Here is a 15,233-nt window from a genome sequence, read left to right as displayed (position 1 = left end):
ATGTGGAGATCTTTTGATCCAAGCACTCTTCAGATAGAAGGAAAATTTGTATTGTAAATTGTTTCTCTTATATTCCTGATAATATCATCTTAATTTTGTTTTATTCTTCTTGTGATTTTTCTTGGTGCAGGGCAAACAGTCGACAGAAGAGCAGTAGTGTGGAACCTGCAGGAGAAGAAGTTAGTCCTCCAGGTAGCATAGATGAAGGCAGGATGAGTCGAAGTCCAACTCCCAAAAGAAAGTGGAAAGCTAATTCCTTGATGGTACCTAACAGCAAAGAAGGATCAGGCACTCCCATGCCAATAAGCCCTTTCTCAGACGGAGGAGCTTCTGAAGAACCGTCGTGGAAGGTGAGAAATGGTTCATCGGAACGAGGGTCATCCATGGATCAATCTGACGGCAGGAAAGTTAAAAATAAACTCTCGGACATTCCCCGCGAAGATGAACTTGCAGTAGTAGATCGCAAGAAAAAAGGGTTATCGAAGCTCCCCTCTGATAAAAGTTCGAGTCCGTACTTGGGTAACTTGAAGGGGGATATACATGCTGACTCTCACCCAGAAAGAACTAGAGAAAATTCCTTGTTACATGTGGATGTTGACAAAGACTCTTGGGTGGAGAAGCTCAGAGACAAGAGAAGCCCACGGAATGATTTTCTTTCAGACAAGAACCCTCTGAAGAGGGGACTGGATTCAAACGAGCCTGTAGTGTTGCACGATGGCGAGGGATTAAAACGTTGGAAAGACGACGATACGGAAACAAGTGCAGACGATATAAATGATTCGTTATCAAGAGAGGACTTGCAAAAGAAATTGGAGGCCAGAAAACAAAGATTCAGTGATAATAGTCCAGTTGACATTCAGAAGATCAAAGACAAGAGATATTATTCACCCGCTCATGGGAAAGTGCCAAAATTGGTTAAGAGTGGATTGAGAGATTCAGATAACATTCCTAAAGGAGATTCGTTTTTAGGTGACGGCAGAACAGTTGAGGACTCCCACTCAGCTGTGAGTGACGGTGTCCCCGAGGATGGGGACAATGGTTTGTCGTGTAAGCACAACGACAAAATTGGAAGCTTTTGGTGGATGGGGGGACAAAAGTCGTATTCAGATGAGGAGGTAGCGGAGAAACCCAGTGAAGCTGCGAGTGTTTTGATACAACAGCAGTCATTTTCAGAGAGTGGGGATGGGGGTTCAACTCAAGCAGCTTTAAATAAACCAAAGAAAACTGTATCAGATAACTTGAATCTATCTCAGGACAGACAACGTAAAAAGTCGAGCCTGGGCAGTGTAGGCCAGCGGATAGACAGCACACGGATACCTCATATATCAAATGATACAGATGGTGGTATCGCCAGTTCCAGTGACCAAGAAGAAGATCAGCAGTCCCTGACACTTCTCAAATTGCACTCATCACATTCCAATCCTCCTCACAGCTCGTTGGGTAACGAAAACTCTCAGTCGACCAGGCTGTCTTCTAATTTAGACTCATTTGAGAAACCGCTCTCTTTTCGAAACAAATTTGAGACTAATTCAAGGAAGTCTTTCGATATGAGACAAAGGCAACGCCATCCTTCTCATGGGGAAGTGGTGCAACTGCCAGAAGGGAAGGAAAAACTTTTGAAAAGTGTAGAGGAAAAAGATAAAGTGAAATCTCGAGATGGACACAACCCAAAGAGGAAAGAAGCCCAAGGAACAGTCATTCAGGAGATGGAGTGGAAAATGATTCCGTTAGATCCAATTAGTTTTCCCCCGTCAGGACGAAAGGAGCAAATTGACGCCATATTTTATGGTTCGTCAAACGACCCCAAAGAACCTTCTTTCGGGAATGATACCCTTGGCTCCAAGACACTCACCGCTTCAAAGGCCGCTGGCGGCTTAACCGACTACTCCAATGATCAGTACTGTAATCCTCTGACGCTCAACACAGACGGCGAGAATTTTCGCACAGACGCCGACCAACTGCCACGGCTCTCTCCAAAACCAGGTGCAACGAAAACCGGCAATGCAGCATCGCCGCCGACGTCGGTACCTCCACATCTTAGTCCTGCTGCTACACCGGTGAAAACAAAAGAGGAAACCCTAGGAGACGTACAGGCAAAAGCAAACGTCACTAAACTTCTAACGGAGCCTCTTTTTATCAAGTCAACTCCATCCAGTTTGGAAACGAGAAATTGTCAGAAGACATTGTTAGTGGACAGAGACATAAAGGAAAAGGCTGTGCTATCTAGTTCAACTCTTTCATGCCTCAATGAAAAGAGTTCGTATCTCAGGCCTGGCGAAGGCAAAGTCTCATCCTGGCTACGACAGATGCCTAGCCCTACCCCTGTGACTCTAGAGAATGATCCACGAGATAGAACAGCTTTTCTGATCAGTAACAACGCAGGGTCACCGTCTCTGTCGGTAACGCCAAGCACACCGAGCACCCCTAGTACACCCAATGATGGAAAGGGGGGTGAAATTCTCTCCACCAAGATCAGAGTGGAGCGTTTATCCAACTGCCGGATTGTCAAAAAGAACCGCAACAGCATAGACATAGACAGGAATGAGAAGAAACCAGTCAATGATGATCTCTACAAATATTTCCAAGAAAGGATGCAGGAGAGCAGCATCTTTAGTCTCGATGAAGCTCGTTTAAATCCTGATCAATCCAAGACGTTGGTCAGTTCCAGTGCCGTACTTTCAAAGTCCAAATCAGAAGATGTAAATGCCAAAGAGGGCAGTAAATTGAATCGTTCAAATAGCGATCCCAGGATGGCATCTGGGGCCAAACTGTTGACCTTACCAAAGACAGTCGACAACAGCGCATTGGGACAAATCCAGCCACATTTGTCATCACCTCAGGAGAAGGCTAGCGATAAAGTTACCACCCCATCTGAGTCTGCCTCAAAATTAGAAGTCGTCGGTAAAGCAGAACAAGAACAAGTCAAGCTTTCAGAAGAGGCTAGTGTAGAGAAGACATCAACTGCTGAAGTACCCAAAGAGAAGGAGAGTCCATCAGCTGTTACAAGGGAAGCCCCAAAGTTAAGATCAATTTTAAAGAAAAGAACTGAGAGTACTGATGATTTAGATGAAAGTGGTGACTTGTTAGTTATGTCAGAGGTTAGTAAAGACACTGAACAGGGACTGAAGAGAAAGCGGTCTCCTAGTCCACCATCAGCGGCGGATGGGAAGAAGGCCATACACAACCTCAAACCGGAAAAATTGGTGCTGCCTGCAGAAGCAGAGAAGAAAATGGAGAGCACCAGTTTACCTACCACTCCCAAGTTCCAATACCCGACCAACATGTTGCTACTACCACCTAAAGACAGGAAGAAATTATCTGTCAAACCAAAGCCGAAAACTAAAACCGAGAAACCAGCTGCAGCAGCTATCACTCCAGTTGTCAAGAAGCCTGCAGAAAAATCTCCTGCCACAAAAAAGCCAAGTGTTTTCAAGAAAGATACTACTGGAAAACCAACGAACGAGACTGTTAAATCAAAGTCAGTCAATTCTTCCAAAGAGAAGGCGGGTGTGAAACCTGCTGTGAAAAAAGTAGAGAAGAAGGAGGAACGTAAAGTTTCTCACGAGAAGAAAGGGGACGAGAGGAAGGTGGGAGACAAGAAAGCAGTCGATGAGAAAAGGGTGTTGGAAAAGAAGAGCAGTTTGGAGAGGAAAGAAGAGAGGAAATTAGAAAAGCAGGATGACAAAGCGGCAAAGAAAAGTGAGGATAAGGAAAAGGCTGTCGAACGGAAGGGTGGTGAGGATGCAAAGAAAGAGGACAAGAAGCAGGATAAGAAGGATGAGAAGAAGCCCATCAGTGAGAAGAAGGGAGAGAAACAACGACCAGAAGAGAAGAAAGCAGCAGGGGATAGGAAAGTTGAAGAGAAAAAGGTGATGAAAAAGACAGAGGACAGAAAGTTGTCTAAAGATAGCAAAGTGGATGAAAAAAGGACAGGTGAAAAGAAGGTCTCGGAAAAGAAGTCTGTAGAGAAGAAAAGTGACGATAGGAAAAATGATGGAAAGAAAACGGAAGATCGAAAAGCTGACAGGCAAGAAGACAAGAGGTCGTCGAATGAGAAGAAAAGTGAGGAAGTGAAAAAGTCATCAGAGAAGAAACTTGACGACAAGAAAGTGGAAAAGAAATTGGAGGAGCGTAAGACAGACAAACATACAGAAGAGAGGAGAGTTGTTGATAAGAGAAGTGGGGATAAGAAGGCAAAGGGGGAGGAAAAGAAGAACGTTGATAAGAGGTTAGAGGAGAAAAGGTGTGTTGACAAGAAACTAGAAAAGAAAGTTTCAGCTTCTTCACTTCCTGAAAGAAAGAAATCTGATAAAGTTGTTGAGAAGCAGAAGGATGGGAAAACTTCAGAGAAGGTCGCACAGAAAAAGAATGACGAGAAAGTGATAGAGCAGAAGTCAACAGAAAAGGAAAAAAGTGAAAAAGCAAAAGCCAAGTCTGTTAGGAAGCTCCAGAAATCTGAATCTGCAGACTCGAAACCGAAAAAGACAAATACGAAAGAGGCACTTAAAGTCAGATCTAAAAGTGAGGACAAACTCAAAGGTGGTAGGGTAACCCCTGGAAAGTCAGTCACCAAGGAGAGCTCCAAAAAGAATCCTGGTGATCTGAGTTACGCTTCAGGAAGTGAAGAACATGCTTTAGGGGCAACTGGCGGAGGTGTCCGAGCCCTCATGGACTCACTTGTCACTACTACAGATTCAGAATCAGAGGATGATTTTGAGCCCATCTTCCAGCCAGCTATTTCATCAAGTAAGACCAAATCTTCGAAAGCACCCGCACCCAAGAAGAACACCATTTTTTCATCTTCGGACGAATCCGATTCGGACTCCAACGAAGTTCGGAATGTAGCTCCGGCAAATGCAGTTCCAGGGTTGCAACAGTTATTTGACAGGGAATCTTTGTCAGACTCTGACGACTCAATAGTCAAAGATCTGTCTTCTCTCCCTCCATCACAAAGGGCGGCTCATATTTCCAGTTCTTCCTCCGACGAAGACGAACCTGCCGCCAGACCAACTTTGCCATCCAGAAGAGAACAGGTGTCTAAGAGTAAGGAAAATGCCAATCACAACAAGAAACTGGAACGTGGGAAGGTGGTAGGTAGCAAGAGGCAGAAAGTAGAGAAGGACCACAAAGATGCAGATAAACTGGAAAGAAAGAGTAAACTTGGAGATGGAGATATCAGGAAAGGTCCAAGTGTGAAGAAGAGTTTAACATCGAAGAAGGTAGAAAGTAAGGTGGAAAGCAAACCTAAAGAGAAGGTTGGGAAAAGAAAGAATAGAACGGAGGTCAAGGAAAGTAAGGAAAAATCTGGCAAGACTGAGGAACTGATGCCAGAAAAGGTCATTGGTAAAGTAAAAGCTAAAACAGTGGAAAAGGACACTGGAAAGAAGCAGGCGGATAAGAAAAAGGCCGAAGTCATTGAAAAGAAAGACTCTGACCTGTTCAGCGACTCGGGTGAAGAGAAGGTTGAATACGAACCTCCGAAGGAAGTTGTTAAAGTACCTAAAGAAAGAGCTAAGAAGGTGGGTTCACGAAGTAAAGTGAGCAGAAAAGCTCGTAGTGGAGTGCTGCCGAAAGAAGAAATTCTGGAAGAACCACAGAGGGAGCCTCTTCAGGATGGAATTGTGGAAGATTTTGATACTGAAGTTAACAATGAGGAAGTTGCAATGCTACCACAGCAACCACCATGCACAGACAAAGTTGATTCAAAGCCTGAGCCTGTGAGAGAGCAGAGAGGAGAAGAAGAAGAGAACGTTGTTAGTCAAACCGAAGAGCTGATTGTACAGGAGTATGAAACCGTAGAGATAGTCACAGAGAAGCCCATACAAGAAGAAAAAGCAGTTGTAGAAACAGTTCCACCACCAATACCAGCACCAACTCCACCAACACCAACACCACCACCACCAAAGGAGACAAAATCAACAAAAAAGAGAAAAGTGAAACAACGGCAGAAGAACAGGGTGAAGAAGATAGAGAAGAAGGAAGAGAAAGAGGAAGAGAAAACGGAAGAACTCCCAGAACAACTTCCAGAACAATCGACAGAGCCACTGATACCTGAAATAACCATCAGCTCAGAAGCTGACATCAAAGTAGAGATTAAGGCAGAAGAGAGTGAGGAGACATTGGTTAAGGAGAGTAAACCCAAAGAAACATCTATTCAAGACCTACCTGAAACGGAGGAAGAAACTGCTGCCAAGTTGTTAGGAGAATGCTTGGATGCTGAGAAGGAAGCGGCCATGTTTGAGGAGACAGCAGAAGCCACTGCTGCTCTGCAGTTTGTGGAGATAGACCAAGAAAGACAGATAGAGCAAGAGAGACAGAGAGCTCTAGAAGAGGAGAGGCAGAGAGGGTTGGAAGAAGAAATATTTGGCGAGTCTACTCCAACTCCTTCATCTCCTGCAGTTCCTCCCACTCCTTCACCTGCTGCCCCATCGCCTAGGCCTCCAACACCTAGGCCTGTTACTCCAGAAGTACCAGCACTGTCCATGGATGATGGCATAGACTCAGAAAGCACAAGAGAGGTGAAGGAGATAGATCCAAGTCAAGAGATCAAGCAGGAGGAAACAGAAGAAATTACTGACATCGTTGTACCAACCAATGACTTGGAACATCGCCCAGAAGCTCCTAACAGCAAGCAGGATGAGGTGCTGATCAAGGAAGAAGAGGTTGTAACTGTTGTAAAGAGTGAAGCACCTAAACCCAACGAAACTACCCAAAGTGAACCCGAGGCAGAAGGGACAATAGAGCCTTCTAAGGACAAGGTAGAAAAAGTTGCGTGCAAGATACCTGAAGAGATAAAGACAGAGGAGATTGTTACCCCAAAGATTGAAGATGATGTAACCGAGGAGGTGAAAATCCCACAGGTAGAGGAAGTTGTTGCGATGCTGCCAGAAATGTCATCCAATATAGAAACTCACGAAGGTACTTCAAAAGTGTTTCCTGGAGATGTTACTCCCACTATTAAACTGGAGGACCCCAATCCTCTCTTGAAATTAGGTAATAGTGGACTACTGGAGCCAAAACCGGAAGACTTGGAAGCTGCTGAAGAAACTGCCTCTGTTGAAGTTACTACTGAAACAGCCAGTGAAGCTAACGACAGCCTTGTCATAGCACCCGAGCCTTTTGACCTACCGATGTCCGTGGAAGTGGTTCGCGAAAAACTCCCAGAACCACCGCAGACACCTCACAAGTCCAAGAAGAAGAAGGAGCACAAGAAGAAGAAACACAAGGACAAGAAAAGCAGTAAGAAAGAAGGCAGGAAAACTAAAAAGAAGAGGAAGAGAAGTAAAGAGGAGAGAAAGAGGAAGAAGCAAAAGACCAGCCACAAATCTGATAGAATTAGGAGCATCTCTGGGTCAAGTTTATCCGACCTTCATCTCGAGGGTCACAAGAACATGCATCCAATGCACGGTCAAGCAACTGCCGCCTCGATGGAACCGATCAGTCACCCCGGTGGTCTTCCCATCCAAAAGATCGAGAACCAGCAGGCGGTCCTCTACGGCCACGATGCCCAATGGATTCATCAGGTTGAAGAAACTAACAAGTCTTACTTTCCACAACATATGTACAGCCAAGCGACAGGTCAAATGGATCAAGGGTTCATGAAATCTCCCATGGTGAATCAACATCTGGTGGGGCCAAACGACGAGAACGCATCCCCGATGCAGACAATTAGCCCAGATGACATTCGTCAGTCTCTCAGGATTTTACCTGGAGGTCAGGATGACATCAAGCTAGTCAGTCCGTACTACTTTCCTGGAATGCAGACGGACAATTCTGGGCACGTCGCCGGTATGTTACCACCCAATGGCACAGACGATAAGAGCAGAATCCGGCACTTCTCAGGCAAAGGGAGCAACTTGGAAGGGAGCCATCTTTACCATTGTGGAGAGATGCTGAATTCCCACATGGCAATGTCATCTGCTGCATCCGATGGCAGTATGGCAGTTAAAACGGAGGCAGGAGATTCTCTACCCCAGCAACTTTCGAACAAGATGAATCTTTTATCATCCTCAGATCATCCTCATGAGGGTCAAACAGCAACCTCTCATGAAAGGGATGGTTTGAAAGGTAATCTGAAGGAGAGTCCTGGTAAAGTTGGAGAAGCAGGTGAGATGGTTCGCCATGGAGATGATGTCTATGAGTTTATTGAGGAAGAACCATCATTGGTTACTTCCAAGAGAATGGTACAAAATCAGAAGAATCTAGCCTGTGATCCTTATGAATTTCAAGAAAGTCCGGGTCCATCTTCTTCCAAAGTGTCTCCTTCCAAAGTGGCCTCGAGAGGCCGTCAGAAGCCTCGTACAAGGGCCGCTGGTGCCCGCACGCGGAGCAACTCTCGCGGGGCAGGCAAGGATGTGAGAGTGAAAGAGGAAACAAATGAGAACATTGCTCTAGAGGAAGTGAGGAAAGTGGAAGCAGAGAATCTTACTTTGAAAACTGAAATGGATTGTAGTTCAACACCGAAAGCAGCTGTAGCAGAACTGGTCCCATCAGGTGACAACAAGACCCATGTGTCCGAGAACTTGTCGTGTCCTCCAATGCCTCTCAGTCTACCCAACACAGGTGCCCTTGCAGGGCTCATTCCGGTGGGCGCGATACCTCCTGCCGAGAAGCAGATGGTGAACAGCTACACGGATCCCATGAGAATGATGGCAAATGTCACTGCAGCTGCCACGAGTGTGGCATCGGCTCTACAGAACAAGGGAAACAACGGGAGAGTAGTGCAGAGCAACCACTCGCCACCGGCTCCATCTGTGAGCATGCCCGCGGTCGTGGCCGCGTTGAATAACACTCCCGTCAGCACCCAGATGCTAGCCCGTGTGCAAGAAATGCGTGGCCCAATCACCACGCAACCGCCAATGATGCAACATGGGACCAAGAAAACCAGAGGAAAGAAGTTGCCGGAGAGGAGTATGCCGGGGCAATACCAAATTCATTATGCGCAACATCAACAGCAAATCAGGAACATACCAGGAAGTTCTGTGGAAGCGGTGGAGATGCACTTCAATGAATCACTGAGGAGGAAGCAGCAGCTCCAGAACATGCCTCCCAAGATGCCATCCTCCCTCGGACCTATGCCCATTCAGGCTGGTCAGCCAGTAGGGGTGATCTCCACCCAATCGGGAATGGCCATACTGGGGAACGCGTTTGGAACCGCCGGTGGCTCTGCCGCGAGAGAGGCCCCAGCCCTCACAAATCAATTGATCGGTAACCATTCGCACGGCAGCAGATCACCAGCCATGGCCACAGGTATGAAAAGTGGGCCGCACACCATCGCATCTGTGCCAGGCTCGCAGACATCCCCGGATACAAGTCTTCCTGGTGTGTCCAGAAGCGGTGTACATCCCAACCTTCCGTCGACATTGGTGTCAGTTCCCACCTCGGCCTCCAAGAGACAGCAAGGAAACCTCAACAACCTCAAAAAGTATGAGTGTCGCGTGCCGACCTCGGTCGCAGTCACCACGTATTCCGACGCTAGCGTCCTGAGGGCTCGTCTGACACAGAACGATCCCAAGATGAGGGGAAACGAGGATGGCAAGATAATGCCCAACCAACCTCAAGACGGACTTGGTCAATTTCTGACGGGGGAAGCGGGAGATCGAATTGTCCCTTCGGAGCAAAGGCTACCTGCAGCATATCATGATGCCCAGATTGTTTATTACACACGGCCTGAGACTCATTCGGTTATCCGAGGGCCCGGTCCAGTTGGACCCATTCCTCATGGAATGTTTCCAGATCCTACTGGTCAAGGAATTCAGGGACTACCCATATCAGGTCTCGTTCATCAGGGACCGTACGGCATGCCATTTCCTCCGGGGCCTTTCCCACAAAGGTTATTCCATCCGCTTGTACACGGAGAGCAAAACCAACCCTTGCCCTCACCGAGAGCCCTTGCTTCACCTAGGATGGTCGTTCCAAATACATCGTCCCCCAGGCTGTCTCCAAAGATCAAGTCACCAGGGCTCGGACACGGCGACAGGACAGCCCAGACACCAGACAAGCAGGCCGAGTTGCACAACATAACCTTACGGCCCCCACCGGCGCCCGGCATCACGTCTGGTATTCCACCGCAAGGACAAGACCATCCCGAGATGATCCCGCACAGAGCGATGCCACCTATGATGAACCAGCAGACCCAACAACAACTGTCAAAGGCTAATAACGAGATGGAGAAGACAGCAGCAGAGGAACGCAGACAACAGCAGCATGCGCACCTCCCGCCTGCTCAACACGGTATACCGCCACATATCCAACAGCTGTCTCAGAGTATTCCAGACCATGCCAGGACAACGCCCGGACCCCACCCCGACAGAGGAAGCCCTGGATCCAGAACACCCGGTCCAGATGGTAGGACACAGCCGGTACTACCTCCAAACTCTGCCGCTAGGAAGCAGTGGTCACCATCTTCTCACACGCCGATTGCAGCACTCGGTACCCATTCTGCATCATCAATGCCATCCATGAGTGGAGACGCATCTGTGATGCTCTTGATGGTGAGTGCAAACACTACCATGAGTCTTGGTAGAATAGTTTATTTCTTTCAGGGGGTGGGGGAGGGGGTGGGGGAGAGGAGATGGAAGCGTATCAATTAACTTTGTTATATTGGACACATTCGCTTGGTAGTGTATCCTTAAAGGGAAAGTTAAGGCACCAGAAAGCCTAAATAAGGTACTTCAGACCTGAAGAAAATGATATCTCCTCCACTAGTGATAGTTAAAACCTTAACAAGAATGCAGTAGATGTTGGGCAAGTCCTTTCTAAATATCTGATATATTGTACTCACAATTACAGTACTTGATACAGCTGTTGCATAAAGCCAAAGTTATTTGCAGGCCTTAGGTAAAAGATTTACGGTGCCCTTCTATCAACTCTTTATGATTTTTAAATTTTTATTTGCTTTTAATCTTTTCCATTTCTGTCATTAATTTTTGCAGCGGTATCCCGTCATGTGGCAGGGAATGCTAGCTTTGAAACAAGAGATAGCCACGATTCAGCTTCACTACATCTGTGGCAACAAGGTGGTCGGTGCTGATGCCTTAAAGATGGCGTACCCGCCTCTCAGGATCGCTCAGAGGATGAGGTTGGAGGACTCACAGCTGGAAGGCGTGGCACGAAGAATGCAGGTACGTGGACCCTATTTTTTTTTGGTATCATCTCTGACCGGTGCTGGATAATGTAACAGTGGGTGTTTCTTTTGCATTGGACTTGAAAACTGGTTATATTAAGCTGACATTACGTGTCATGTATGACATAAGCTGTGATACAGTTTCTGTATGCACTGTGATATTGCATACCTTGTATTACATTGGCTATGTTCCTTGTGTTGTTACAATGGTTGCGTTAAATTTCTGTTCATGTTTCAAGTGGTGTTTACATATATTGTATTCCTTGCAAGTATATAGATATAGATATACATATTTATATATACATATATATATATATATATATATATATATATATATATATATATATATATATATATATATAATGTATGTGTAACAAGTGGTATTACGGCTTGGCTTGCCTATAAAGAGTGGTTATTCTGTGTGAATTGTCAGATTCAAAGCACCAGGGGTGCACTCTGTACAATCAATACACTTGGCTAATACGCCCTCAATGACAGTTATACAAAGCCAATTTATACCCATTCACACACCAGTAGAATCACTGTGGTCGAGTGGTTCAGACTTCGGTCTGTGACACGAGATCCGGGGATTCGATTCCTACCTTCGCCTGATGAGTCCCAAAAGGACGAAACCGGTGAAGTGGAAGTTTTCTGGTGTGTTGTTCTTTATTTATTTACTATATATATATATATATATATATATATATATATATATATGTATATATACGTCTGTGTTCCGTATTGACATGGCTGTCATTTTCTCATGTGACCAGGTGGCAGAGGAGAGCGTTGTACTTCTTGCCCTTCCGTGTGGCAGCGACCAGGATGAAGTCATGAGTCAAACCAGCGCTATGAGAAGTGGCTTAATATCGTACCTCAGGGAAAAACAGGCTGCGGGTATCATCAACGTCGGGCCCGAAGGGTGCACTGATGTAAGATTAATCTTCTTCTTCTTGCTTGACATATTTATCTTTGGTTTGAAATGTGGCTAGACGGTCCGACCTATTCGATTACTATGATTTATTATGAATTTATTATTATGAACAGTACACGGTTTGTCAGAAAGTCCTAGAAAATGTATTTTGCAGTATAGTCAGAACCACCTGCAACTCCATCTATCCAAGCCCTTTTTCTTTTTCATGACAGCTAAGTGCCAAATGAGTATCAATTTTTTCCCCCTTTTATTTGATCTTTTGATGAACCGATACAGTTTGGCCTAGCTCAGACTTATGTAATGAAGACCTTGGTGAAGACTGTTTTTATTAAATATTTTTTAATAAATCTTCACTTATTAGGTCCATTTTTATATTCACCATACCAAGTCTTGTGTGGAGGTGTTTGGAAGGAAATTCAAAGTCACCAAAGTATTTTGTTTTTCTCAAACTTATCTAGAGGTTGAATAGAAGATTTTGAAGTGTTTTATCTAAATAATTTCTTTACTTCTACTTCCTTATTCTCCGGCAGCCATCGTACGTGATCCACATCTTTCCGCCATGCGAGTTTACCCAGAGAAGTCTCTCCCACAAGGCACCGGATCTGTTGGAGAGTGTTATGAACTTGGCTTACATGATGTTTGTTATAGCTACTTGCTGATGCCTGTTCGCCGTTTACAACTTGCCATTTTTCTTGCCACCTGCTGCCATCTGATTCACCCCTGGACGACGGGTACTGTGTCTGACTGTGTCTGCCATACAGACCTTGTCGAAGTGATGTTCAGATGGTGTCTCAACCACTGATGTAAAAGACCTGAATAAGATTGGTGAAGACTTCAAATCTAGTCTCATCATCGCCGGAGAGGAATTGCCGAACAACGGCTCTATTTCCTATCGTCTAAACTTGACCTCTCTGTCTGACATATTCGTTCCAGCCATCTCCATGGTGATGTGGGACCTGCTATTGTCTGACCAATGAGCCAAAGTCATGAATAACACTGATACAATGGAAACACACTACAGCCCTGGATAACTTGGTCTTGTTATCCTAGTTGCTTATATCAAAAAATGAAGCTGTGACTTTTTCTAACATCCGAGGAAAGTTATCCTTCAAGTTTGCTGGGTGACACCAAACAGAAAGAAAGTTATACGGAATACTTGCAAAGTCAAACTTTCAGATGAATGGCCGCCCCCAAGATTGTTATCGCCAAGGCAACCGGGACCTGTGCTCTGTAGCTGAATGAACTGTGATCTCACATACACTAGTGCTAGGTAGCCATGGTAACATGCTTCACTCTCCCCCGGCAACCCATCGCTGTGATTTGAAAATCACACCGCACCAGAACTCTCTCCTCGAAAGACGTATAACCGACCCTCCGTTCGGTTTAAGTCGATTAATTTGGTTCCCCAAATTCTGCTTCTAGTGTGCATGTTGACACTGCTCGGTATATTGCTTCATGACTTAAAATGTTTTAAACAGTGTCCTTTTGACTACTGGGCAGGTTTAGTCAAATGATAATTTCCTATATCAGATATCAGACATGCTGATTCAAGTTTTAACTATTTTTGGAAAAAAACAAAGATTGGAAAGGCTTGTTTTTTTTCCACAAACTTAGAGAGTTGTCAACAGAATACCATTTGCTTTTCTCGACTTGAGTCACTGTGACATTATTCTCCATGGGGGAAAAAATTAACGATTATTTGTTTAGTCATGACTTTTTTATATGTAGTTAGGGGAGTCATCAATTGTGCAAATTGAGGGTGGAGGAGGGTGGAGGAGGGAGGAGGAGAAGGAGAAGGAATGGGCAATTAAAAAAGAAAAGAAGAATAAAAAAGCTAAGAGATAAAAGCAATCCTGTGACATCTTGGCTGGAACATCATAAGAAAGACATTTTTCCAAAAGTTTGTTGTGTATGCACCCAGAAAGGTCAGACTTAGGTCAGAAAATTTGAATATTGATGTCGTTGAAAGTGACTTACCGATATTTGCTTTGATGTTTTTGTGGATGCTTTGACAGAATTTTTTTTTTTTACATCTTGACAAAAAAACAGTAATGTGTCAACAAACAAAAAATTGATGGAGGGCAATTTTTTCTTGTTTTTAGTTTTTAGTGTTTCATTATCGCATCCATGTTAAAAGATAGTAAGTAAATGCACATGGCTATGGTGGAGTTAAAAAAAATCAATTTCAGTCAATTTTTAAAGCCCTTTTGTCTTGATGTTAGTTGTTTACTCTCACAAACATTGTAAGGAGCATTTTCAACATCTTAAAAGAATATTGTTCTCCAAACCCAGATCATAAACAATCACTTGTTATCTTATAGATTTTTTCCTCACAACATTTCCCACTTTTTGTTTTTCACCCAAAACCTTTTGGTAGTAGGGTATTAAATATTCTTGATGGTATAACATACGTGTAACCTCGTCAAGAAGTAATATGTAATGAGGTGATGATTATGCATTGTTTAACTAGTTCATAAATATGCAGAAATTATCTGTGACATCCACATGTAATGTTGGTGATGAATATGCATTAGTATTATTTGGAACAATTTCTAATGCTATTACCACTCTATACTGTCCACCCATATCATGCTTCAAAGCACTCTTATTGACAGTACAAACAGTTCCAACTGGGGTGATTATTGGCTTTAACATGTAAAATCAATGAGGAATTTACATTCTTTTCTCAGTGGTATTTTAAGTGTAAGATTTAGTCATTGGCTTTACCTGTTGCCCCCAGGTGGGACAATTTTTGGTTATTTAGGTCACATCACCCTACAACGCACTCGTTAATGACTGTTTGAGCCAGTATGCTTTCAGATAAATGTTAGGAACTGTTCATACTGTCAGTACGAGCGGTTTGAAGCATTTTAAGTGAAGACAGTATGGAGTGGTACTACCATTAGAATCAGATAAATGTTAAGAACCAACCGTTCATACTGTCAGTATGTTATGACAGGACACTATAGGGTGGTTTTAACATTAGAATCAGTCAAAGGTTAGGAACTGTTCATACTGTCAGTACGAGTGTTTTGAAGCATGACATGGGTGGACAGTACAGAGTGGTGTTAGCATTTGAAACTTGGCCTTACTGGGCCCCTGTGAGATTGATAATGTATGAATGTTTCTGAGTGATATGTAGAGATTATTGGTGATGATAATGCTTTTATTTAT

The 15,233-nt window shown here is 44.4% G+C and overlaps 1 protein-coding gene across 5 annotated transcripts in view; it reads left to right on the top strand.

Annotated features, from left to right (window-relative positions):
- LOC139976065 (uncharacterized) overlaps window positions 1-13,835 on the top strand; it is a 72,338-nt gene extending 58,503 nt beyond the window's left edge. For all 5 annotated transcript variants that reach the window (XM_071984481.1, XM_071984478.1, XM_071984479.1 and 2 more), the window contains exons 11-14: window positions 131-10,493; window positions 10,935-11,123; window positions 11,899-12,057; window positions 12,590-13,835. In XM_071984481.1, the coding sequence (XP_071840582.1) occupies window positions 131-10,493; window positions 10,935-11,123; window positions 11,899-12,057; window positions 12,590-12,718 (10,840 nt within the window). In that variant the 3' untranslated portion in view covers window positions 12,719-13,835. The remainder of the gene's footprint in view (window positions 1-130; window positions 10,494-10,934; window positions 11,124-11,898; window positions 12,058-12,589) is intronic.
- Window positions 13,836-15,233: the final 1,398 nt, after the last annotated feature.

Source organism: Apostichopus japonicus, chromosome 11 (assembly GCF_037975245.1).
Source record: "Apostichopus japonicus isolate 1M-3 chromosome 11, ASM3797524v1, whole genome shotgun sequence".
Lineage (NCBI taxonomy): Eukaryota > Metazoa > Echinodermata > Holothuroidea > Aspidochirotida > Stichopodidae > Apostichopus > Apostichopus japonicus.
Note: the sequence above shows the minus strand (reverse complement) of the source record. Positions and strands in the feature narration are given on the sequence as shown.